At 62.0% G+C, this 24572-nt stretch overlaps 1 protein-coding gene and 3 long non-coding RNA genes across 8 annotated transcripts; 1 reads left to right on the top strand and 3 right to left on the bottom strand.

Annotated features, from left to right (window-relative positions):
• Positions 1–1027: 1027 nt before the first annotated feature.
• LOC125755189 (uncharacterized) lies at positions 1028–2967 on the bottom strand. The gene is made up of 2 exons (XR_007411034.1): positions 2835–2967; positions 1028–1788 (listed from the first exon to the last, which is right to left on the bottom strand). It is a non-coding gene; the product is annotated as an uncharacterized LOC125755189 (long non-coding RNA).
• GLIS2 (GLIS family zinc finger 2) lies at positions 2934–24247 on the top strand. 3 transcript variants are annotated; one of them, XM_025416690.3, is made up of 7 exons: positions 2934–3070; positions 18115–18357; positions 19151–19323; positions 20011–20187; positions 20276–20409; positions 20497–20615; positions 21572–24247. In XM_025416690.3, the coding sequence occupies exons 2-7, from the start codon at positions 18186–18188 to the stop codon at positions 22369–22371; spliced, it is 1575 nt and encodes a 524-aa protein (XP_025272475.1). In that variant the 5' UTR covers positions 2934–3070; positions 18115–18185; the 3' UTR covers positions 22372–24247. The 3 variants fall into 3 exon arrangements, with proteins under 3 accessions (XP_025272475.1, XP_025272473.1, XP_025272476.1); XM_025416688.2 differs by lacking the exon at positions 2934–3070 and adding an exon at positions 4261–4376; XM_025416691.3 differs by lacking the exon at positions 2934–3070 and adding an exon at positions 13898–13972.
• LOC112640440 (uncharacterized) lies at positions 6866–14985 on the bottom strand. 3 transcript variants are annotated; one of them, XR_004816372.2, is made up of 5 exons: positions 14447–14985; positions 13674–13862; positions 11984–12122; positions 11492–11582; positions 6866–7718 (listed from the first exon to the last, which is right to left on the bottom strand). It is a non-coding gene; the product is annotated as an uncharacterized LOC112640440 (long non-coding RNA). The 3 variants fall into 3 exon arrangements; XR_003124033.3 differs by lacking the exon at positions 6866–7718 and adding an exon at positions 9840–10367; XR_003124032.3 differs by lacking the exon at positions 6866–7718 and adding an exon at positions 9840–11322 and having other exon boundaries at positions 14447–14983.
• LOC125755190 (uncharacterized) lies at positions 17336–19156 on the bottom strand. The gene is made up of 2 exons (XR_007411035.1): positions 18900–19156; positions 17336–18775 (listed from the first exon to the last, which is right to left on the bottom strand). It is a non-coding gene; the product is annotated as an uncharacterized LOC125755190 (long non-coding RNA).
• Positions 24248–24572: the final 325 nt, after the last annotated feature.

The raw sequence follows: 24572 nt of genomic DNA, 5'->3' as shown, positions 1-24572 counted from the left end.
ATACCACAGATTGGGTAGCTCAAACAACCCACATTAATTCTCACAGCTCTGGAGGCTGAAGTCCAAGATCAAAGTGCTGGCAGATTAAGTTCCTGGTGAGGACTCTCTTCCTTGCTTGCAGATGGCTGCCTTCTTGCTGTGTCCTCAGGTGGCCAGGGGGGGCAGGGGAAGCTCTGATCTCTCTTCCTCTTCTTATAAGGGCACAGATCCCACCATGGAGACCCCACCCTTATGACCTCTATTAAACATAATTACCTACCAAAGGCCCCATCTACAAATAGTATCACATTGTGGAGGGTGGTTAGGGCTTCAAGTTATGAATTTGCGGGGACACAAATATAGAAGAAATATTTCTGAAGCATTTACTATGTGACAGGCTCTGCAGGGGGTGTGACAAAAAAAATGACCTTGTATCCTACTCTTTGGGGAACTTACAGTCTAGTAGGGGAGGCAGTTTGTAACACAAGGGAGGGGAGCAGGTACGGTGTCAAAGGTTGGGTGCTCAGAGTAAGGACTCTTTGAGGGAGGAAAGCCAGGGGAATGGTAGGGAGGAAGACATCTCTCCTTATACACCTTTCACTAAGGAGGAAGCCAAGCCTGGCCTGACTGCTATAGGAGGTGCTGTGTCTCAGAAAAGCACAACCCAGAAAAACCCCTTCAGAGCCTGGCCCTCTCCAATGTCCTATACCCCCCACTCCATAAGTTACCTGACGCCTTAGGGAGATAGTGGTTTATAACACAAGTTTTGGTATCAGATCAACCAAAACTGAAATCTGAATGATGCCTCCCACTAGCTTCTAAGACCTTGGCCAAGTTCCTTCTCTGAGCCTCAGTTTCCTTCTCTGTAAAATGGGGGAAATAATAGGACTCACTCTCAGGGTTATTGTAAATATAATGAAAGTAAATCATCTGGGGGTGCCTGGCTGGCTCAGTTGGTGGAGCATGTGACTCTTGATCTCCAGGTGGTGAGTTCAAGCCTCACGTTGGGCATGGAGCATACTTAAAAGAAAAGAAAAGAAAAAAAAAGAAAAAAAAAAAGACAAGACAAAAATAACTGGTCCAGCTGAGAATTGGGGGTTTCTGGTTGGGTCAACTCCACCAAGATTATATAGTTCTTCACTCTTGCTGGATTTGCAAAAGCCAAATTTAAGAGTTTATCTGCAGCTAAGGGGACTCCATCTGGGTCCTAGAATTGTGGATACCAGGTAGTGATGGCTAATATGTGTTAAGGATGTACCTTGTTGGGGCACCTGGGTGGCTCAGTGTTTGAGTGGTATCTCAACCTTTGGCTTGGGGTCGTGATCCCAGGGTTCTGGGCCAGAGCCCCACATCAGGTTCTCCACAGGGAGCCTGCTTCTCCCTCTCCCTGTGTCTCTGCCTCTCATGAATACATAACATTATTAAAAAAAAAAAAAAAAAGAAAAAGAATGTATCTCATTTGGGGTGCTTGGGTGGCTCAATGGGTTAAGTCTCTGAGTTTGGCTCAGGTCATGATATCTGCCTCCTGGGATCAAGCCCCCACTAGCCCCCCTCTGGGCTCCCTACTCAGCAGGGAGTCTCCTTCTCCCTCTCCCTCTCCCTCTGCCCTTCCCCCTGCTTGTGCTGCCTCTCTCTCTCTCAAAAAAAAAAAAAAAAAAAAATAGGGCAGCCCCGGTGGCGCAGCAGTTTGGCGCTGCCTGCAGCCTAGGGCGTGATCCTGGAGATCCTGGATCGAGTCCCGCGTCGGGCTCTCTGCATGGAGCCTGCTTCTCCCTTTGCCTGTGTCTCTGCCTCACTCTCTCTGTGTCTCTATGAGTAAATAAATAAAATTCTTTAAAATATATATATATATATTTTTAATGCATCTCATTTAATCTTCATAACAACCTTAGAAAGGTAGTATTAATTATCATCCTGAAGTCAGAATCCCAACTCAGAGTCTTCACTGGGAGCAACCTGCCTGTCTGTGAAAACAAGTGGGTGTAGAAAAACAATGAGAAAGGCTCTCCAGCTGTAAAGGTTTCTTACGGTCAAGTGCCCCTGGGAGCTCGGAGATCGTTGGATCTCCAACGATCCAATCCTGGAGATGGAGGTGCCACCGGACTGATTTTAGGACCCCTGAGGGCAAGGACAGCTGAGGTTGTTCACCTTTGTCTCCACTGTCGCACAGCGCCTGGCACCCTGCAGGCACGCCATAAGCGTTATTAACAGATGAAGAAATAGCCCCCTGTACACCTATTTTTTCTTTCTTACCTTTTTTCAATATACCTAGATTCCCGGGGGGCCTGAGCCGGACCTGGCGAGCTTGAAGGACACTGAGCCTCCAGCTGCAGGGCCCCGCAGCAGCCTGAATCGCCGCGATCCCGGGCGCCGGGAGGGGGCGCTCTGCGGCCCTCAGCCTCTTCCCCTCCCCACGCACCCGGAGGACTGGGAGAGTCGGCCCTTAACAGCCCCCTCCTGGAAGGTGCTGGGTCCCAAAGCTGGCCTGCCCCAGGCCCATCTGCCGGCTAATATTTAACCAGGTCTCACTCCACATTACCCACACGAGGGAAATCGGGGTGGGGTGGGGGCAGAGGAGGTCACCTCCAAATCGCTACTTTCGGGGCCTATAGGCCTTTCATGTATCACCCAACAGTTCATAAGCACCTATTCTGCGTCTGTTCCTGTAAGTCATGAAAACCTATTATGTGTGCATTCATGCAACCATCATAAGCTCCATCTATGTATCCATTTGCCCAAAATATCATAAGCATTTACTGTGTGTCCATGTAAGAGCAGGAACTCTGTGTCCATTTATGCAACAGCCAGGAGCACCTACTATATGTACATTCGCTTAACATGTAAGGAGCACCTACCCTGTATCCATCAGTGCAAAATGTCTTGAGCACCTACTAGGTGCAAAGCGCGGTGCCAGGAGCTGAGGATGCTGCATGATCAAGACCCGCCGGCTTCAGGCGCTGGCTGGGGACAGCGGCAGCAGATGCACTCGGAGTCAGATGCCTCACCTACCAGAGGATGCTCTTCCTCTCCTGCACTCCTCGAGGCCAACTGTGAACCAAGATCTGCCACCTGACCGCAGAGCGGCAAGAAGGTAACTGGGCAGGGGCTCCAGCTTGGCCCAAACGAGACACACCAGAACGCGAGTCTGGTTCAACGTCGGGAGGGAAAAGACAGCTTAGGGGGGTGCGGGGCTTTCGCCCTCGCCGGCACCCACTCCTTCCACGTCCTAACGGCGGGCGCCGCGCAGGGGCGCGGAGGGAGCGCGGAGGGTCGGGGCGCGATCGAGGATCCCCAGCGCTCGGGCTGGGGACGCAGGTAGTCCCAACCGCTAGGACCAAGACTAGGGCCGAGCGGAAGTCCGGACCGCTCCCGGCCGGACTTCGTCCTGCCCGTCCCGAGGGCACGGGGGGTGGGGGGGCGGGGGGACCAGCCCGGCTTGGGACGCGAGGGAGGGGCTCCCGTCCGGGCTCGAACCCCGGCTTGAGCCTCCCCGAATCCCGAGCCGGGGCCTCTGCCCGCCGGGCGCTGCCCGCGCGTTCCTGGAACTGGGCTGGGCGGAGAAATCAGGGCCTGCGGAGAGGCATTCCTGCCGCCCTCCCCGCCGCCCGGGGCCGCGGGGGGCCTGGCCAAGGTGACCCCGCGGGGGGGAGGCGAGGGGCCCCCCGCCCCCTCGGCCGCAGCGACCTCCTCCATCTTCCCCGTCTCCGGGGCTCTTCCTCTGGGCCCGCCCGCCCCCTCCCCGGGCTTCCCCGAGGGCGGGACATCCCTCCCCCGCGCCCCCGCCCCCCCCGCCCCCCCAGGCCACCTCCCGGCCGTGTCCCAGCGCTGCCCTCGGGCCGGGGGCGGGGCCGCGCGGGGGTGGGGGGCGCGGGGATGGGGCCGCGGGGGACGCCCGCCGCTCGCCGCGGCCCCGCCGCCCTCGCTGCCTCCCTTCCCCCGGCCCCGCGCCGGCTCCCGGCCGCCCCCTCCCCCGACGCGCACGCCCCGCCTGGCAGCTGGCGCCCCGGGCCTGGGGCCGCCGCGGCGAGAGGGGTTTGCAGGGAGGGCGGGCGCGAGGGAGCCAGCGGGGGAGGGAGGAGGGAGCGAGGCCGCCCCCCGCGCCCCTCCTCCTCCCCCTCCTCCGAGGCTCGCCCGGCCCTCCTCCCGCCGCCTCCCTCCTCCCTCCTCCTCCCTCTCCAAGACATCCCCGCACGGCCCGGCCGCCGCGGCCACCTTCCCTGCCGGAGCTGCAGATGTGGCGGAGCGGCCGGGCGCCGGGCGGCCGAGCCAGGGGAGCCCGCGCCGCGTGAGCCTCGCGCCCCGGCGCCCGCCCGCCCCGGCCCCCCCCCCGCTCGCGCCCCCGCCGCCCCCCGACCGCCGGAGCCCGCAGCCCGGAGCCCGCCGCCCCCGCCGCCGAGGTAGGAAGCTCCGGGGCGTCGCGCCGTGGGGCCGGGACCCGGCTGGCGGGGCGCGGGGGCGCGGGGGGCGCGGGGGGCCCGGGCCCCGAGGGTCGCCTCCGCCGCCCGCGTCCGCGCCTCGCCTCGCCCCGGGCCATTGTGAGCCCTCGCCGGGGCCCCCGCGCTCGCTCCCTCGCTCGCTGGGCTCGCGCGCTCCCTCCCTCGCCGGCTCCCGGCCCCGTCCCCTCCGCGTCTCCGTCTTTCTCCTCCCTCCTTCCCTCCCTCCGTCCGGAGGCCGGGCCGAGCCGCGGCCGGGCCCGGGGCGGGAGCAAACTTCGGCAGGGAAGTTGGGCGGCCGCGGAGGGGGCGCGCTGCGGGCCGGGGGGGCCCTGGAGCCTGGGCACGAAGTTGTCTGGGGCGCCGGGCAGCCGCCCCTTCCCACGGCTGCGCCGGGCTGTTTCCAGGACGGGGTTTGGAAGGTGTCTCCTCCCTCGTCCGGGAAAGTCTCCCCCCTGCTGCCCCGGGCTAGCCCGGGCCCTTCCTGGGCCGGGGGGAGGGAGGGAGGCGTCCCTGGGGGTCGGGACCGGGGGTGCTGCGGGGTCAGGACCCGGAGCCGGAGGCCGGGCTGGCACTTGTCTGTCCACTGCTGTCTGCGTGGAAGCAGAAGAACCCGGCCAAGTGAAGGGGGCAGGGGACCCGGCGGCCCGCAGGAGGGTCTGGAGGAGTGGGGGAGGGGTGAGGCAGGTGCATCCCGAGGGAGGGAGATGCCGGCACCCCGCTTCCCGCAGGCCCCCTGGAACGGGGCTGGAATCTAGGCTGGCACCTGGAGGCCCTGGCACACTGCCCTGGCGGGTCAGGTCCTCGGGCCACAGCAGGGCAGCATGCTGCCCGTCTGCCTGTCCAGGAGGGCCCGCCTGGCCTGGCCCCCCGGGGCAGTGATGGTGGCAGGGATCCTGGCCCTGCCCTGGGGCCTGGGAAGCGGGAAGGGATCCTGGGAGGAGCCCTGGGCCCCCAGCCATCACAGCCCAGGATCTTGGCTCTAAAGGGAACGCTTGACACTGAGGGGGCAGCCAGGCGAGCCGGGGACCTGGCCAAGGCCTGGGCTCTCGTGGCTCTCGGTCTAGGCCAGGGCCAGGGCCTGAGCTGTGGGCTTTCGAGGCAGCCTTCCTGAGGGTCTTCCAGCCCCGAGGGAAGCTGGGGCCGAGCCGATGCTAGAGACCCGCAGGAGACACCCTGCCCCCCCAGGGGCTTCCTCAGTTCCCAAGCTCAGGGAAGGAGAAACTGGCCGCTTCCTTCTGCCCACCCACCCAGCCCTCTCCAAGCCCCACTCCCGGTGCCACAGCGCCACAGCTGTTCCAGCCCAGCCCACACATCCCTCCCCGTGACCTCGGAGCCTTCCCCCTCTGCTCCTCCTTCTCCCCTCTGGGCCTGGGCTGGGCCTCCCAGCTGGCCCTGGCCCACTCTGGGGGAGGGGCTGCACCTGGGGAGCTCTTCCGAGGACACCTCTTCCAAGCTCCAGCCCTGCCCGTTTTACAGCCCACCTCCAGTTCTCCTTGGCCCTGTCTGCAAGCAGCCAAGAATGAGGCAGTGCCAGGGCGTTGGGGCACAGTGTATGGGGGTTGGGGACCCCTTGGAAGCAGCCCTGTTTTCCGTAGCTCCTTACCCTCCCCCTCCTTTCCGGAGCTGCCATTAGCGCTGACCCTCTGACCCCCAGAGCCTGCCCGCCCTTCTCTGTCTGTGACCTTTGACCTTTGGTGTTAAATCCCTCCAGCTGGGACTCTACGGCCCCTGAGTGACCCTGGCCTAGGTCCCCTGGGGGGCCTCTCCCTTCTCCTGGCTCTCTACACAGGGACACCTGCCAGTCCCTCCCTCACTGATGGGGAGGGGGTGCCCCAGGAAGCCAGACAGTGAGTCACCCCACTTCCAGGCACCACTGCTTTTAGAGTCCGTGGCTTTGGGGGATTCACAAGAGCCAGGCCACAGCCTGGAGGGTAACTGGGAAAAGCCCCTGGCCTGGGAATCTGATGTCTTAGATTTGAGTTTGGGCCAGGCCACCAACTCCCAGGGGTCCTTGGGCCGGCTCCCCACCCCTCCATCACCCCACCCCTTCCTGGGTCTCAGTTTCCTCTTCCATAAAACCAAGAGGTCAGACAAGGTGAGCTTTCCGAGTTGGAGTCCGTGAGAAGACTTGTTGTGGGGGGGATGCTGAGAAGTGGGGTCAGGCCAACAAATCCAACTCTCAATTATCCGTGGGTGGAGCCAGTATGAATAACTGGATGCCACAGACATCCCAAAACCTCATTTCAAACAATCGTGTGAACCGCGTCCCCCCAAAGCTTTTGTTGTTTCTAAAAAGCCAGCTGCGAATGGGTAGCCACAGCCATGTCTTGTGCCTGGGCTCCCCTTGCTGGGAGTGCCCTCGGAGGGCAGACTGGCCTGCGGGAACACAAAGCCCTGCCAGGGCCCCTCCTGGGGGCCTGGGCCAGCACCCCTCTCACCCCACCTTGCAGCCCCCACCCCCCCTTCCCTGGCCTGGCCTTGGCCCCAGGCGGTGGGAGTGTCTCCTGCCACCTAATCCTCCCGGGGTCTGAACTGCAGTAGAGGAGGAAGAATGTGTTTTCCTGACAACATTTTCCCATGTGCATTTTCATCCACCCTGACTTGCCTGGAATCCCACTTGGGTGAGGGGGTGGGGACGGGTGCTGGGCAGAGTTGGGGGCAATCCCAGGATGAGGGAGGGTGGCGACGGCTGTGCCTGGGGGACCAGATGTTGGGGCTGGAGCCTGCAGTTGAGCTTTTTGGGAGGCGTCGGGGTGGGGCCCTGGTGCTGGGAGGCGCCCTGGGGTTTGGTGGGGGAGATGGCTGCTCCTGGCTCTCCCCTCGGGCACCGGATGACCCCCCCAGGTTATGTACCAGGGGAGTCTGTGGAAGCCCCTCACCCAAGCAGGGAGTTCGGCTTGTAGTGGAGAGGCCCGAGCTGGGTGGAATAGGGGGGAAGGTCTTTTCGGGGTTGCAGAGAAGCCTCCCTCTATTCAGGATTATTATTGTCGTTTTATATTTCACACAGATGACCGAGGCCAGGGGGTGACTGGCGGAAGGTGCCGGCTGGTCCCCCCTTCACCCAGAGTTGGGGAGGATCCCTGGCTGGTGAGGTCAGGGCAGCCAGAAAGGTGTGTGGCCCAGACGTGTGCCGGGGTGGCACCTCTCTGAGATGGGATCTGCACATCTGCCCCAGTGGCTTCTAAGGTGGCCTACTCAGCGCCACCCTGGTGCATTCAGGTGTGGCTGGGGGCGGGGATGCGGCATCGTGCACCTCCGGTAGGACCTCTGGCGCTTTGCTGACCAGCCAGGGTTGAAGCTTTGCTGCTGGGACAGGAAAGGATGTACTGTGGGGGTTTCTGTGTAGGGGCGCAGCCTGAAGCACAGAGACCCTGGTCTCTCTCCTGCCTCCGGCTCAGCCCTGGAAACCCCTGCTGTCTCTCCAACTAATAAAAATGCCAGCTTAGGCCCCTAGGAAGGCAGGGATAGGGTGCCAACGTTGGTCAGGGGATGGAACAGCCTGGGGAACACCCTGATTTTTTCGACTCCCCGAAAAAATCAGCACACTGCCTTAAGTGGCCCAGGGAATTTTGCAGGTGTTGACATCTGTCACCTGAAATTGTCACATCAGCCCTGTGAGGAAGATCCATTGATCACTGTTGACAAATGAAGAAACTAAAGCCTGAGGATGAGGCAGGACCAGTGGGCATCTGGGCCCAAGTTCCTGGGTGTGCTCTGGCTGGGGGGCTGGGGGGTGCTCTCTGGTGGCCAGTTTCCCACCTGGTTTAAGAAGGGATCCTGCTCTTGAGGGGAACCCAAGGTGGCCCTAGCAGCTGTGTACACAGGGCCCCCAAGCCTCCACCCTTTCTGGTACTGATCCTTCTGGCCTTGGCTCCAGACTGCTCCACGGGAAGGTGAGGCCTGGCCCAGGTCTGCGGGGGTCCCTGGCCCTTCTTCTCATTGCAGCTGTGGTGATGTGGGACCCTCCCAGGGGAACTCTGGGGGCCTCTACGGAGCCTGACCTGCCATCCTGGCCAGGACGCTTCTCTCCACACTCCCTCAGGCCTCAGGCCGTGCAGGGCAGAGGCCTGGAGCTCTGGCCTTCCTCTCCTCCTCTCCCTCCCAGATGGGATGGAGGGTTCTGGTGAACTCATGGTCAGGCTGGGAGGAGCCTGGGGGGCACAGAGATATGAAGTGATTCCAGTTTTGGGGGGGGACTTTCTATCTGCTCCAGATGCCCCTGGTGGGGGTTGGGCAGAGGGATTGAGAATCTTCTAGAGCTGTGACTGGGGGTCGGGGGAGAGGCTGGGGCTTCCTCAGGCCCTTTGTCTTCGAGGCCTGAGAAGCCAGGTAGTACCCGCCACAGGAAGGGCCCCGCTATGGAGCGTGCGACATGTGTGTGCACACGTACTCCTGCCTTGGCAGATGGCTGCCCGGGGAGGGGACTGACCCACCCCTGGGCCCCCTCCTCCAGTCACAGCCAAGGGCGGGTGGGAGGCTTCAGAGGCCCCAGGAGGCTGCAGACCTGCCTGAGTCAGCCCTGGGAAAGCAGTCCTGCCCAGCTGACAGAGGGTTGCGTCTCCTTTACACAGACGCACTCACAGGCTAGTGCCCCCTGGGACCCTAGAAGTAAGGAGGCGGCTGGTGGGGGCAAGCGGGGGGTGGGGGTGGCGGCGACACTGAAGCTTGGAGACTCAAGGGCTTGGCCTGGGGTCACTTGGGGTCAGGGAGGGACAGAGAGGGACCGGAGCCTAAGACAGTCTGGCCCTGGCCCCTGAAATGTCAGTTCAACCTGGGAATCCCCTCAGCTCCACTGTTGCCAGCCCTGCATCCACCACAGGCCCCCCCTCCACCCCAGGCCCTGCATCCACCTCAGGCCCCCCCATCCACCACAGGCCCTGTATCCATCCCAGGCCCGGCATCCACTGCAGGCCCCCCATCCACCGCAGGCCCTGCGTCCACCCCAAGCCCCCCATCCACCCCAGGCCCCCATCTGCACAGGTACCATATCCACCTCAGGCCCCCCCATCCACCCCAGGCCCCCCCATCTGCCCCAGGCCCCCCATCAGCCCCAGGCCCCCCATCCACCGCAGGCCCCCCATCCGCCCCAGGCCCCCCATCCACCACAGGCCCTACATGCACTGCAGGGGCAGCGGGGCAGGATGCCCTGACACTGGGCCCTGACGTGGGGGCAGCTGCGTCTGGGGAAGCCTCTCTCTCTCCCTTCGCCCCATCGTCCAGCTGGATCTGGCTGGCAAGTTCCGGCCTGCCTGAGCCCTTTCTCCCCTGGGCCGCTGCCTCCTGTATCCAGAGCCCCCAGCCCCCAGCCCCACACTTTCAGGCTGACTGACCCTGAGCTGTGATATCTCTGCCCCTGGGCTGTGGGGCCCTCCATTGTCCCGCCTGTTCTAAAGCTCTGCCTGCAGCCTGCCCCCCCAGCACCCGCCCGCCCCCCCCCCCCCCCCCCCCCCCCCCCCCCCCCCCCCCCCCCCCCCCCCGCCAGCACGGCTGGCTGTTTGCCTGCCAGCCCCACCCTCCTCCAGACAGGGACCGCAGCACCACCTTAGGACACCTAGTGGTCACCCTGCTTGGTCCTTTGGACCATGGGTCCCAAGGGCCTGAAGCAGGCCGGGCCTGGCAGGGCCCTACCCAGTGGCTGTTTCCTTTTGGCTTTGGAGATTGCCCCCAGCTTCTAGATTTGCTTTGCTGCTGAATTGGAGAAGGAGGGGAGGGGCACGGGAGGGGCACGGGAAGGGGGGCAAGGAGAAAGGGCTGCAGGCAGGGGATAGTGGGGGGCTGGGGGTGGAGTCCAGAGTTCCTGGGCCTGGCTGCTGGCTCTTCTGGGGTGGGCTCTGCGCCACGCTGGGTGGGCATGGCAGGACAGAAGCTGGGGGAACTGGGCCCTGCCAGTCATCCCATCTGAACCAGGGCAACAGTGGCCACCTCGTCCTCGTCCAGGTCTCCTCCTGGGTCCTTTGCAGGGGAAGAGACCTCTGTGTCAAGGCCCAGGCCCTGCCTCTCACCTTGACCTTGGGCAAGCCACTTCTTTCTTTGGGCCTCAGCCCCTCCATACCTACCCACCTCACCTGGCTACTGGGTACCACAAATGGATTTATTCATTCAACCAACACACACTGAGTGCCAGGTGTTCAGGAAAAGCAGAGAGGGCAGGTGCGATGGTGATGTTTAGGGAGCGGTTAGGGTTCTCAAGCTCCAGGCTACTTTAGGCCAGTGCTTCCCTTTCCCGGGTGGGGAAACTGAGGCCCAGAGCTTGGCCCACATCAGATTGTGGTGGGCCAGGTTTCTGACTCGGAGCCCCCAGCACTTTGCATCACTGCACAGATCCTGCTAGTGGGAGGAGTTAGCACAGCGTGGGGGCCGTGGGAAATAGTGCGGTGGTCTGCTCCATGAGGCCTTCACCTGCTCCAGGACTCCCTTCTTGGAGTGAGGCTCTAAATGCCAGGTGCAGGGGTAAGTGCCAGGGCCAAAGACGGGTGTGGGGGGCAGTGCGCATGGCACTCTGTGTGTAGGGCTGGGCACCCAAGGTACGTTCAGAAGCTGGTGACATGATGGTACAAGTGAGGACTTGGACCCTGGATGAGTGTGGCAGGCAGCACAGGCCCCTGCAGGGCTGGGAACACTGTCCTCGGCAGCCTGGGGACAGAAGCAGGTCCTCTGCTCGGCTGTCAGGCCCCTGGAAGAACAGCCCACGCGTGGCTGCAAGAGTCTGAGGCCCGGGAGGGTGAATCAGGGAAGACCTGCTGCGGGAAGGGGTAGGAGGGGAATGGCAGATGGAGGAGAATATGGGAATGTGGAAGGTTGTGCAGCGGGACCTGGCACCCATGAGTGAGCATCGGGCTCATGGGAGAAGGAGGATCCTGAGAAAGGAGGTGCCGCAGGGGAGCGCTTGAGGCCTGGAGCCTGTGGGCTGGAAAGGGAGAGGGTGCTTTCTGTGTAGAGCACTCCATGGCTCCCCAGTGCCCTCCAGGCCCTGGCCCAGCCTCTCTCTTGGGCCGCAGTCCAGGCCTCTACAGCATTGGGCCCAGAAAGAGTGTGGGCCTTAGAACCTGGTAGTGAACCCCAGACGTGCTACTTACAAAGCTCTGTGACCTTGGCGGGTGACTGAACCTCTCTCAGCCTCCATCTCCCCCTCTGGAAAATGGAGAGGCTAGCACCTAATTTGCAGGGCTGTGAGGATGGATGGAGATGGTGAGCCCGAGGCAGACTGGCCTGTCTGGCCTGCAGAGCAAGTTAGGATCTAATGCCCCAGCACTTCACCCCATGTCTCCCTGCTTAGGAGCAGCCCTCCCAGCCCTCCTGCTCTTGTTCCCCCACCGAGGTCTGGGCGCCTTTCATCCTCATTCATCTGTGGGCCCCCAGGACGGAGTGGGGTGGAGGGCCTGCTGCTGGAATGCATAACTGAGCGATGGGGTAAATGAGGCGGAGGGAGGGAAGGGCCAAAGTCCAGAGCCCGCCTTGCCAGCCTCTGCTCAGAGTTGGCAGGTGCTGTCCAGGGCCTGCTGCTTGTCCCAGGGCAGTGGGAGGGCTGGGCCGTGGCAAAAGCCCCCAGGACCCAGGGAGGTACTCACAGGGTTGTCTTAGAGCCGGACTTGGTTGGGAAAGTGCAGTTTTCCTTCCCTTTGGGGCCCGGGCCTCATCCCTGCTGCTCCTCGTAACTGCTGGGTCCCAGAGCCTGATGCTGGTCACATGCTGTGTCCTGTGTGTATGCTGTTGGGGCACAGGTGTGACACACATGCATGTGCCCGTATGTCGGGCTGCTGTGAGTGCCCGCCTGCGTCCTGTGGGATACTGGCCATTGCCTGTGGCGGCCCCAGAGAGTTCTGGCACAGTGCCCAGCCCTGACTGTCCACCATGAGTGGCAGTGCTGCCTAGCAGGGCCCGGCCTGCTCCCGCCGAGGCCTCAGTGGGTGTGTGTCCCTGTCTGGCTCCCCACAGCCCTGCGCCAGCTCCTCCCAGGGATCTGGGCAGCCTGGGCCTGGCCCTTCCCTTCCCAGTCCGAGGGCGGGCGTGGGGGCTGCTTGGCGGGCTCGCCTCTGGCTAAGGCCCAGGTGCAGGCAGTGCTCAGAGCCCCACGCACCACCTCTCCCCCTGCACCCCCCAAGCAGGCTGGGCAGACAGGAAAATACCAGACATAGTTGTGCAAAGGTGGCTGCAGGCAGGCAGGCAGCAGGGGGTGGAGGCCCTTGAGATGGGGGCCTGGAAGCCACCGGCCTGAGGGAGGCTTCTGTGCCAGGCTGGCCCCTGCAGCCGGACAGACATGCACATCTGTGTGAGTGTGCATGTGTGGGCCGGGCCCATGAGTGAGTCGCTCCTCCCTACCCTCACTGTCCCCCGCCCCAGCCTGGTGGCATTGGTGAAGCCAGGACTGGTGAGGGGGTGGGCACAGGGGCGGGGAAGCCAGCCTTGAGCCTCCCAGCTTCAGCACTGCTGAAGTATCTGGGTGACCTGGGGAGGCCAAGGGATTGCATGGGGCACCACCCCCCCCACGGCCAGGAACCAGAATCCTCAGTCTACTAGTTGCCAGCATCTCCTGCATGCCAGGCACTGGCCCGCCTCTCCCTGCAGGATGTCCTGGGTCCCCACCTTGCCGGTGAGCTGACACCTGACACCTTATGTGGTACCTGTTTGTGACTAAGGCTCACCGGGGCCACAGGGACCCATCTGAGGCCCCACAGCCATGGGCCAGAGCGCAGGGGACTGGGAGCAGCTAGCCTGGCCCTGGCAGCGCTATCTAAACATGCCCGAGTGAGATTTGGCACCCACTGCTATTCAGGTGCTGCCCGGCTGAGGGCTTTCCTGAGGCCCCCACAGCTGAGCGCAGAGAGCTTGGCTCTGGCTGGGTCACCTGGGGTGCTGGCGCTCCCACCTGGGTGGGGTCTGCCCTCCCACGGGAATCTGGGGAGGCCCCCCAGGGCTGGCTGAGGGCCCATCTGGGATGGGGGAGGGAGGGGCCTGCCTGCTGAGAGGTTCCCAGGAAGGCGAACCCCTCGGGCTTCCAGGGCTTCCAGGAAATGCGGCCTGCCCTGGCCCCTCTCCTCTCTCCTGGGACCCGCTGGGGCTGGGCGAGGCCTCAGGATAAGCCCCTCCCCTGGGTCAGGGAGGAGGCCTGCTCCTCCCAGGGCTGCTCGGGCCTCCAGGGCCCCCCTCCTTCTCTTCGAGCAGTTGGGCCCTGGAAGGTGGCTTGGGTCAGCTGTGGCCACTGCACAGGACAGCTGATGCCTGAGGCTCTCTGAGGGGCACAAGCTTGTTTAGTTGTACCTTAAAATGAAGGCCGGGCATGCTCAGGTGACGGTGAGACTGTGTTGTCTGTGGACACGGGAGGCCAGTCACCCCACAGAGCTGTCCTCACAGCTCCAGACTAGCCAAGGCTGGACGGTTCAGTGATGGTGACAGTTAATTCAACAAGGGTGACCAGGACCTACTACGTGCCCAGCATTGTTTCAGTTGCTGAATATGACATAATAATGGGAAACATTAAGAAATCACTGGATGTGTGCGTCACTAGCCAAAACCCAAGGAGGGGTTCTCATTACTATTACCATCATCCCATTTTCGAGGTGAGGACAGTGAGGCAGGGAGGTGACTTGCCCTGTCACTTGGGCAGGAAGTAGCAGAGTGGAGCTGGAGACCCAGGTGGTCTGACCCGCACTTGGGCCTGCCCGCTCAGGGGGGTGGGGGGTGCTGAGAGGGTGAGGTCTCCCCTGCCCCAGCCCCTGCCGCTGGGCTGCCAGGAGGGTGGAGCCCTTGGCCAGAGCAGGGAGGGAGCCGCAGCAGTTCCCAGGAATGTGGGGCCGTTTGCTTTGGCAGCATATCTGCCCTCGGCTCTCCAAGCCTCCCTGTGGGCCCCCCCCCACCGGCCATAGCTCGCCCCTCCAGCGCCCACCCACCGCCTGCCACCCCTCCTAGGCTCTGTACCTAACTCCCACAAACCCCTGGGAAAGGATGGGGTGCTAGGCGGGAGGGCTTTTGCCCTCCCTTCCGCACACATCCATGGGCACAGATGGTCTGGTGAACCTGGCTTCTGGACTCACCTGGGCTTGTGATCTAGGTCTGCCGCAGACAAGCTGCGTGACCCTGGACAGGTCACTTAACCTCCCTGAGCTGCAGTGATTACATCTGTAAGATGGGGGGGCCCGGCACCTGCCTTCACAGGTGCTCGCTCTTCCCCTGGCTGTCAGCAACTGGCTGTTGGTCCTGTTGTGGGGTGATGTGCGCCCAGGGCTTCCAGTGGGCTTGCTGCCCGCCCGGCCCTCGGTGTCCCCAGCTTTGGGAAGTGCATGTTGATAGCCATGATCCCAAAGCAGAACAGGGGAGGCTGGGGATTTGCTTCCCTGCTCCGTGTGGGATCAGGAAGGCCACTGGGCTTCGAGAGGTGCATCCTGAGCCGTTGTCCCAGGGTCCTAGGCCAAAAGGGCCACGGCTGACCGAGAAAGGGCAGTTTGGGGACTACGGGGCAATCAGGGGTGTCCCTCCCCCCCCCTTACAGGGCGCTGGCCTGCCTCTGGGGGTGGGTATGCCCAGGCGCCCCCTCTGCGCTCCGCAGAGCGGAGTCCAGCCCGCCGCGAGCCTGGTGAGCCCAAGCCTCAGTTTCCCCATGTGTACAGCCGTGGCAAGGGCGGGCTGCGCTCCCAGGAGGGCCCCGGGCAGCGGCGCCCCGACACCCCGACTCGGTGCGCACCGCGGGTGGGCTCCCAGGTGGGCGGGGCGGGGGCGCTCGTGGCGGCCGCACAATAGCGGCCATTGTCTGGGCCGGCGGCGGGGCGGCGGGGGGTGCGGCCCACCCTCGGGGTGACCCCCGCCCCCGGGAGGCCGCGGCCCGCCGGTGGTCCCCGCGCCGCCCCGCTTCCTCCCGCTCCCCGGGCTCTAATTAGTTCCTTTCGCAGCTGGAGCGGTGGCTGGCGACCACCTCGGCGCCGCCTCCCGCCCGCCCCCCCCACCCCCCCCCCCCCCCCGCGCCCCACGCCTGCCCCCCGCGCCCGCCCTCCGGGTCCCCCGCCCCCCGCCTGGGCGCTGGCCCCGGCCGCCTCCCGAGGGGGCCCCGCTGCGCCGCCAAGACCCGGACGGTGCCACCCTGGCGGTCGCCCGCCCCGCTCCTCGGCCCCAGAACAAAGAGCAGAGCCCCAGTTCAGAACCCGCGTCTACAGGCTGGGGGAGGGGGGAGGGGGGAGTGGAAGGAGCCACCTCGAGGTCCGCCAAGGTCAGGACAGGGGAGGTCACAGGGGGTCTTCCCCTTGCTGTGGGGCCACCTCTGGGAGGACGCCTGGGTGGGGCCGGCCTGGGGTTGGGGATGCTGAGAGCTGTGCGCCTTTGGGGTGGCTTTCCCGGGAGTGGGGGGCGGGCTGGGCCTCTGGACTGGGTTCTGGCTTCCATCCCAATGAAGCTCTGCCTCCCTGGGCAGAACCTAGTGACAGGAAGTGTGTGTGGGGGGGCTCTCTGGGGACTGGGCCTGCTGGTTAAGGGGGGTGCCGCAGTCCCCACTCCCACCTGGGCACTGTGCCTGCCCCACCCTGGTTAACACACTCCTTTTTTGCGGGGCCTCCCTAATTGTGGGTGGATGCAGGTCTCCTGCACATCTCCAGAACAAGATAACCAGGGTCTAGGGCTCCTCCCTGGACCCCTTCTGGCTTAGGGCAGAAGGGCAGATGCCAAAAAAGCTGTTACCTGGGCAGGGCTGCCAATCACAGGGTCAGTTTGAATTCCCAGTCCCCAAACCATCTTGCTACATGGTCCCCTCCTCTGGAAGGTCCGGTTGGGGGTGGGGGATGGAGGCTGTGGGGAGGCCTGTGGCCCTAGGCCAGCTGAAGGACCAGGCCACCAGCCCTTCCTGGCTCCTGAATTCTTAATCAGCATAAATATTTACTTCCTTCCTCCCCTTCCAGGCTCCCAGCACAGAGGAGCTTCAGGGAGGTTGGACTGGGCCTGTGTCTAAAAATAAACAGGTAGAGGGATAGGCAGACAGACAGACATAAGGGGAGGGGGGTCAGGCGGAGGGCAGCTCTCTGTCCAGCCAGAGGGAGAGTGGAAGGGCCCAAGGTCCATCCATCACTGTCACTCACCCACCTGCCCACCTTGGGTCTGGAGCTCCTAAAGGACCAGGTGGCAGCCTGATGGGCATCTCTGGCCCATGCGTGGCCTGGGGGGCAAATCCAAACGGATCTGACTGCTCCTACCTAATGCAGTTTAACTGGGGCAAGTCGGGTCACAGATGGGGTCCCACGACCAAGTGTAGCTGCCCCTCCTTGGGCTCCGAGAGTTGCCATGTAGCTGGTAGGGTCTTGGAATGTCCTAGAAGCAGAGGGTCCTAATTTAGGTAGGGGACTGCCTTGTTGTGTCCCCGTGTGCTTGGAGGGTCTTAGCAGAAGTAGAGCTTTTCAGGGGAGATGGATGAGCCAGGACCTGGCACCAGAGAAAACTGTTTAAAGTTGCTGAGGTACGTGGCCGGGAAAAAAGATGAGTGGGGCCATAAAGGCTGTCCTGCTCCTTCCAGCTCCGTGAAGCAGCTCTGCACACGGGTGGGCATCTCTGGTTCCCACGGGGGGAGAGAGAGGTGTGCATGTGTGCACACAGCTGAAATGTGTGGTCATGTACCATGTGGCGGTTACAGGGATGTTCTATATTAAGTTATGAAAATGTGGAAAGAATGGTCAATGACGTGGAGTGTCTCATAGTTTTGGCTTGTTTAGCGGATAGATTTTTGGGGTATAATCACCCCAATTAGCAAACACAAGGATACACTTTGACCACATGTGGAAGGATTGCCCCTGGAAAAACTTTTTGAGTTTGGAATACAGCGTTGACCTTGCTTGCTCTCGTGTCATTTGTATGTGAAGAAAATCACGCCATTGAGAAGTTCTAAGGGATGGTGAAAATACCAGTGTGAGAACTTCTAATAAAAGAGTATCATCACCACTAAAAAAAAATGATGTATGGTATATATTTTATTAACCACCCAGCAGAGCTGGTTCACTTCCCTCCAACCCTGTCCCTGGCTGGCCTGGCTGCGCCACAGTCCCCAGCTGCCCCCTGGTGGCGGCTCAGAGCCCTCTGGCTCCGTGGGCCTATCAGCACCTCTCTTCAGCACCTCTCTTCAGCACAAGGGCACCTGTCTGCACCCCCATCCCTTGGGCCAGGCTCTGCACACCTTGCCTGAGACAGGCTCTCAGCTGCCTTCCCTTGGAGGTGACCACAGCTGCCCGGGAGCCCCGACACCAGCAGCACTTGTGATCAGTAGCTGAGAACCACTAGTGGCTTCCTTGGAGGACACCTGCTCTTGGCCTGGTTCTGGGCCCTCAGGCTCAAGCTGGGCATGTGATTCTGGGCACCACTTTCCACTCGGTCAGAAATGACCTTTGGGACTTCACTGACCAGCTCCAGGGAGGTCTGGCCTTCAATTGGTAGCTCCACCACTTCTTAGCTCTGTGACCTGAGGCAGTGTCTCTAAAAATCAGTTTTCATGGCAAAATGGACCCTCTGAGCTTTGCCTCCAGAACTGACTTGAGGGTAATGGAGATGGAAGCTCTCAGTAGGTGGCTGGCACTCATGCGACCTGGGGCCAGAGCCACTTGGAAGGTCCCCCTTCCCAGGGAGACAGCCTTCAGGCTGCTATACATCCACACCTCCCTCCCCTGGCAGCTTCAGGGGCTGCAGCAGGAGAAGCCTGAGGTCACGGTGTCACAGCACAGCTCCTGTCCTCCCCCAGGTTCCTGCCTGAATACCAGCTTGGGAACTCCCCACTGCCTGCAGCCACCTCCAACGCAGCCCCCCATCACCATGCACTCCTTGGACGAGCCGCTCGACCTGAAGCTGAGCATCACCAAGCTCCGGGCGGCGAGAGAAAAGCGGGAGAGGACGCTGAGTGTGGTCCGGCATCGAGCTCTGCACAGGGAGCTCGGCCTGGTGGATGACAGCCCCACGCCGGGCTCCCCAGGCTCTCCGCCCTCAGGTACAGCACCCCTGGTGGGGCTGGGGCTCCCAGGCCCCGATGGAGCCATGGCAATGGGAAGAACGTCTGGGGTGTATCCCCCAGGACGTAACCAGGCCCTTCACGGCTTTCACCTTAGAGCTCTGTCCCTTTATTCTCCGTCTCTGGAGGGGACATTGTCCCTGGGGGGAGGCAGCTGCCCAGTTCATGAAGCTGGCACAGCAGAGCCAGGATTCAAACCAGGCCTCTGAGAGGACATAGAGGAGCTAGTAAGGGGGAGCAGGCGGCTCACAAGCAGTGACAAAGGCCCTGTGACCCACCTCCTGGGCTTCAAGGCAGCATAGCCGGTCAGTCAGGTCCGGGGAGAGGGGACCAAGCCCAGCAAGTGCTTCTCAGGGGGTGCTTGGAGCTCAGGACATCTGCTCTGCTTCCTTGGACCCTGAAAACCAGACCTCTATGTCTGAGCTAGAGGGCTCTGGAAGCAGCCTGGTCCAAACCCCTCATGTTACACAGGGAGCAGTGAGGGCAGGAAGGGGCCCAGGAAGAGTCAGAAAGGTCCCTACCTGCCAGTGTGACAGCGAGCCAGGAGCCTGGCTTCCAATTCCTGCTCACTGGGTACTTTCCACTTCTGGTCTTAACCAACGGCTGATCTCTCATGGTGGCAAAAGTCACATTGGTCAGCTGTGCAGGTGGCTGCTCAGATGCTTGGGGTCCCAGGGTGGTTTGGAGTGTGGCTGGGGTCTGCTCCCAGGGTCATGGGAGGGTGGTTCAGAGGACTCAGCTCCAGCGTCCTTGAATAGTGCTTCTCCCTTAGGCTTCCTGCTGAACCCCAAGTTCCCTGAGAAGGTCGAGGGACGCTTTTCGGCAGCGCCTCTGGTGGACCTCAGCTTGTCACCGCCATCTGGGCTGGATTCTCCCAATGGCAGCAGCTCGCTGTCCCCCGAGCGCCAGGGCAATGGGGACCTGCCTGCAGTGCCCAGTGCCCCGGTAAGGAGGGCGTGCGGGTTCTGGAAGAGGTGGATTGGTTTTCTGGAAAGGACCACAAACTAGGTGGCTTAGGACAACAGAAAGGTATTATTCCATCAGTCCTGGGAGCTGAAGCCTGAAGCAAGGTTGTGCTCTGTCCCAAGGTTCTGGGCAAGATTATTCCCTCACTTCTTTCCAGCTTCTGTTGGCTCTCAGTGTTCCCTGACTTGTAGCTGTGTCACTTCAACCTCTGCCTCTGGTGTCACCTGCCTTCTTCCCTCTCTTGTGTGTCTCTGAGTTCAAATCTCCCTTTCTCTTATGAAGACATCCATCACTGGATTTAGTGCCCCCCAATCCAGTATGACCAGGGGTGGGGGGCAGAGGGAGAGGGAGAGAGAGAATCTTAAGCAGGATCTAGGCCCAGGGTGGAGCAGAAGCCGGGTTTGATCTCCCTACCCTGCCATCATGCCCTGAGCTGAAATCAAGAGTCAGACTCTTAACCGATGGAGCCACCCAGGTGCCCCGAGTATGACTTCTTAACTTGACTGCATCTGCAAAGACCCTATTTCCAACTAAGGTCACACCCACAGGAACAGGGACATATGACCCTGGGGGCGACTCAACCTGCCACAGAAGGAGACACAGGGGGTCTGGGTGCGCTGGCCCGGGTGGGAGCACTGACAGCTCTGCCCTTCCCGTCTTCCCCAGGACTTCCAGCCACTGCGCTATCTGGATGGCGTCCCAAGTTCCTTCCAGTTCTTCCTGCCTCTGGGCTCCGGAGGGGCCCTGCACCTGCCTGCTTCCTCCTTCCTCACCGCCCCCAAGGACAAGTGCCTCTCGCCAGAGCTACCCCTGCCCAAACAGCTGGTGTGTCGCTGGGCCAAGGTGAGTGGGGGGGCGGAGGCTGGGGCTGGGGCCGAGGCCAGGGCCAGGGCGGCCCCATGTAGACCCAGAACTCTCCCCGGCCCCACAGTGTAACCAGCTCTTTGAGCTCCTGCAAGACCTGGTGGATCACGTCAACGATTACCACGTCAAGCCTGAGAAGGATGCAGGGTACTGCTGTCACTGGGAGGGCTGTGCCCGCCATGGCCGAGGCTTCAACGCCAGGTGAGGGAGGGTGAGAGGGGGGCGGGGGGAAGGGGCTCAGGTGTCGGGCGAGCTGAGCCGAGCTCCCCTGTGCCCTCCCTGGAGCAGGTACAAGATGCTCATCCATATCCGCACACACACCAATGAGAAGCCGCACCGGTGCCCCACCTGCAGCAAGAGCTTCTCACGCCTGGAAAATCTGAAGATCCACAACCGGTCGCACACAGGTGAGGAGCTGGGCTGGAGGGCGGGGGCTGGGCGGCTGGGCATCCTGCGCATCCAAGGAGGCGGCGGAGGGGAGGGGGGCAGTCTCATTGCTTAGCAGTCCTATTCCAAGTGCCACCCCTGGCTGAAGCCTCTCCTGTGGGTGCGACCCTCGACATCCACCCCTGGAGCACTCAGCATGTCGTGTGATCGTCCAAGTGCTGTCACCTGGGAGGCAGTGTGTGCTTGCTCCTCACCGGGCTCCAGCACACCGTGGGGCAGGCACTGGTGAACAGAGCCACACACCTAATTTTAAATTTACTAATCGCAAAAAAAAATTTTTTTAATTAAAAAAAATTCTAATTGCCACATTAAAAAAAAAAGGATAAAGGGATAGGTGAAATGAATTGTAATGAAATATTTTCTTGAATCCGATATATTAAAAAAAACTTATCAATGAGACGCTGGAATTAATTTTGTACAAAGTTGTGGAGTCACAACCCGGTGCGTATTTTTCCCCTCGCTCACAGCCCATCTCCGTTTGGGCCAGCCGCATTTCAAAGGCTCAGGGCCGCGAGTGGCCATTTCATGGACCCAGAGGTGTTCTGCTGAGCCAGGACCAAATACAGCACAGGGCGCCGTCTCGCGGGGGTGACCTGGGCCGCCTCCCAGTGGGTCTTCCCGGGAGTACACACGCAGATTTGTGGGACCACTGGTTGAAGTGGTCATGTCATCCGCAAATTAAAGCACAGGACGGAGGCCGGGGGCACACAGGGCTGGCTTCTGTGGCTGCGCCCCGCCGTCCCCACCTGGGATCAGATCTCGTGCTGGGTGCTGGGGACACCGTCCCCCACATCAGACAGTCCGCGCTCTCGGGGAGGTCTCGGTGTCAGGTGGGGGGCCTGGGGCTGCCCGACGTGTGGGTGGGGGTTAGGACACTGGGCTGGGGAGAGGCCCCTCATGCCGCCGCGCCCCGCAGGTGAGAAGCCCTACGTCTGCCCCTACGAGGGCTGCAACAAGCGCTACTCCAACTCCAGTGACCGCTTCAAGCATACGCGCACCCACTACGTGGACAAGCCCTACTACTGCAAGATGCCCGGCTGCCACAAGCGCTACACGGACCCCAGCTCGCTGCGCAAGCACATCAAGGCCCACGGCCACTTCGTGTCTCACGAGCAGCAAGAGCTCCTGCAACTGCGCCCGCCCCCCAAACCACCGCTGCCCACCCCTGATGGCAACCCCTATGTCAGCGGAGCCCAGATCATCATCCCCAACCCCGCTGCCCTTTTCGGAGGCCCGGGCCTGCCCGGCCTGCCCCTCCCCCTGGCCCCTGGCCCCCTTGACCTCAGTGCCCTGGCCTGTGGCAACGGTGGGGGCGGTGGGGGTGCAGGGGGCATGGGTCCCGGGCTGCCGGGCCCCGTCTTGCCCCTCAATCTGGCCAAGAACCCGCTGCTGCCCTCACCCTTTGGGGCTGGTGGACTGGGCCTGCCTGTGGTCTCCCTCCTCGCTGGCTCCGCTGGCGGCAAGGCTGAGGGGGAGAAGGGGCGTGGGGCAGTGCCCGCCAGGTCTCTGGGCATGGAGGGCCGCAAGACCCCCCTTGAGAGGACGGAGAGCAGCCGCTCCCGGCCAAGCCCCGACGGACTGTCCCTGCTGCCCGGCACCGTGCTGGACCTGTCCACGGGCGTCAACTCCGCGGCCAGCAGCCCAGAGGCACTCACTCCTGGCTGGGTGGTCATCCCGCCAGGCTCCGTGCTGCTCAAGCCGGCCGTGGTGAACTGACCGCCCAGCGGACAGCTACCTGCGGCCCTGCCCCTGACGAACGGAAAGTCTTCTGCGAAATAGCAATAATGTCCTCCTGCCCCTGGGGCCTGGGTGGCTGTGTCCCCCCCGCCCCCCCGTGGACCCAGCCCCAGACAAAGCTGGGCAGCAAGGATGGTGCTAGAAGGTCATTGGTGGTGTCCCAGGCTCCGGAGGGGGAACTGGCCCTGCCAGCCAGGGAGGGCTGTGCTCCCGGGTGCTGAGGCCTTGCTCACCTCTGGCCCTCCCCCTGCCCTGCCCCCCGCCTCGGTCCCCCAGGCTGCCCACCCTGGTGCCTCCCTCATTCAGTCGCCAGCCTGGGTCAGTGACCCTCCCTCCCTGCCTTGCCCACCTGCTAGACCTGTCCCCGTCCTGCCTGGCCTCTCTGGGCCCCTGCTCTGGGGGCTTCTTGGACCCCTTTCCCTCTGGCCCACTCTCCAGAGGGAGAGCAAGACAGACGCAGGCAAAGCCACAGAAAGAAGCCACCATATCCCTATGACAAGGTGCCTCCAACCTCAGAGAGGGAGGCCCGCTCTGCCAGCTGCCCCTCACCACTAGCCCGTCCAAAACCAGCCAGCACTACCTGAGGGTCGGCCCCTTCTCTGGGCTGGGTGCTCTCCAAAGCGAGGGGATTGCTGACCACTCCCCTGCCCCTTCCCTGCTGGGCCTCCTCCCTCTGCTTTCAGGGAGCCCTGAGTGAGGAGGCTAGACGCCAGGACCCTGGGCCCTCATTCGGCTCAGGGAATGGTGGGGCAGGGCCTGGCCTGGGACTCTGGAGGCTCGCAGGGTTTCACGGAGGTGGGAGGCTGGCTGGGGACAATCCCAGGCTGGGGCACAGCTCCCATTCTGGGGGTGCCAAGTCACAGCCGGCACATGGGGGAAGGTAGGGCTCCAGGTCAGTGCTGGGCTTGCGAGCTTTCCAGAGGCCACGAACTGAAAACCCTGGGCTTGGGGGTGGTGAAGCCATGGGAGGGCCCCTCTGTTGGGAAGGGAGAAGAGGAAGGAACCCAGGGTTTACGACATGGCTGTTTCCTTTGGCTTTTCCCAACTGAGCCTCTGTTCTAGAGGTGTCCCCACCCCCCACAGGGCATGGGCCGGAATAAGCTAAGGATGCTGGTGCTCCACTGCCCCATCCTGCCAGGCCCGGGGGGCCTCAGCATAGGCACACCCCCACCCTTGCTGTTCCCTCTGGAGGTGGCCTGGCGGTCAGGACTTTTGGCTCCACAGCCACATGACCAAGCACTCCATTTCCCCTGCTGTAGAACAGGGAGCTGCAGGCTAGCAGTGGTGGCGGCGGCAGCCCAGCAGTTCCAGGGTCTCCCAGCTGCTCCTCTGAGCAGCTCTGCAGACTCCACCCTTTCCTGGACCGCCCTTCTGTCCTAGAGGGGTCACCCTGACCGGCCTGCCCTGATAGGGCCTGGCAGTGCTGGCTCTGCCCCTTGAAGGGGCTGTGAGTGAAGCAGGAGGGAGCTGGTCTCCTTTCTTCGGGCCCCCCAGGACCCAGGCCTTAAGTCCCCAGTTGGGGGTGAGGGCTTTGAGACTCAAGCCCAGGGAGCAGAGGAACAGGGCACTGAAAGGTGACATTAGCTCAGCGTGTGACTCGGTGACAGACCAGGCTCGAGAGGGCTGGTGTACGTGTTGTTGTTGTGGGTTTGTTGTTGCACATTCCAGGATATCAGTATTTTAACAGGTTCTAAGTGCCTTTCTATCGTAGCTTATGTTTTTCCTCCTCTTGGCTCCATTGCTGTTAGCATAGAGTTTAAAAAAAAAAAAAGAGATAAGCTAATGACTATAACAATATATTCCTCCATGTGAGAGGAAGTTTATAAAGAAACAATAAAAGTGAGTTGCAAAGATGGTTTCTGTCTTGGCTGTGCCATGAGCGGAGCCACCCTTCTTGAGAACGCTGACTGCCCCGTGCCTGGTTTGGGTCAGCACGGGCCCTGTTCTGGGGCTTCCTTCCAACCCTGTGGATGCCACAACGGCCAGACCTGCTCCTGGGAGCTGGGAGGGAGCAGGTCCTGAGGGCACTGAGATGGAAGATTCTGGATGAAGCATCATGGGTCCGGGTCCTGATCCTGCCACCACCTGCTGTGACTTCGGTGAGCATCTCACTTCTGGGGGAGACACAACTCCCTGGCCTCAGTCCAACCAGAGTCTGGCAAAGGCTTCTCTTTCCCGGC

The sequence above is a fragment of the Canis lupus genome, chromosome 6 (genome assembly GCF_003254725.2).
Source record: "Canis lupus dingo isolate Sandy chromosome 6, ASM325472v2, whole genome shotgun sequence".
Lineage (NCBI taxonomy): Eukaryota > Metazoa > Chordata > Mammalia > Carnivora > Canidae > Canis > Canis lupus.
This window is presented reverse-complemented; position numbering and strand designations above follow the sequence as displayed.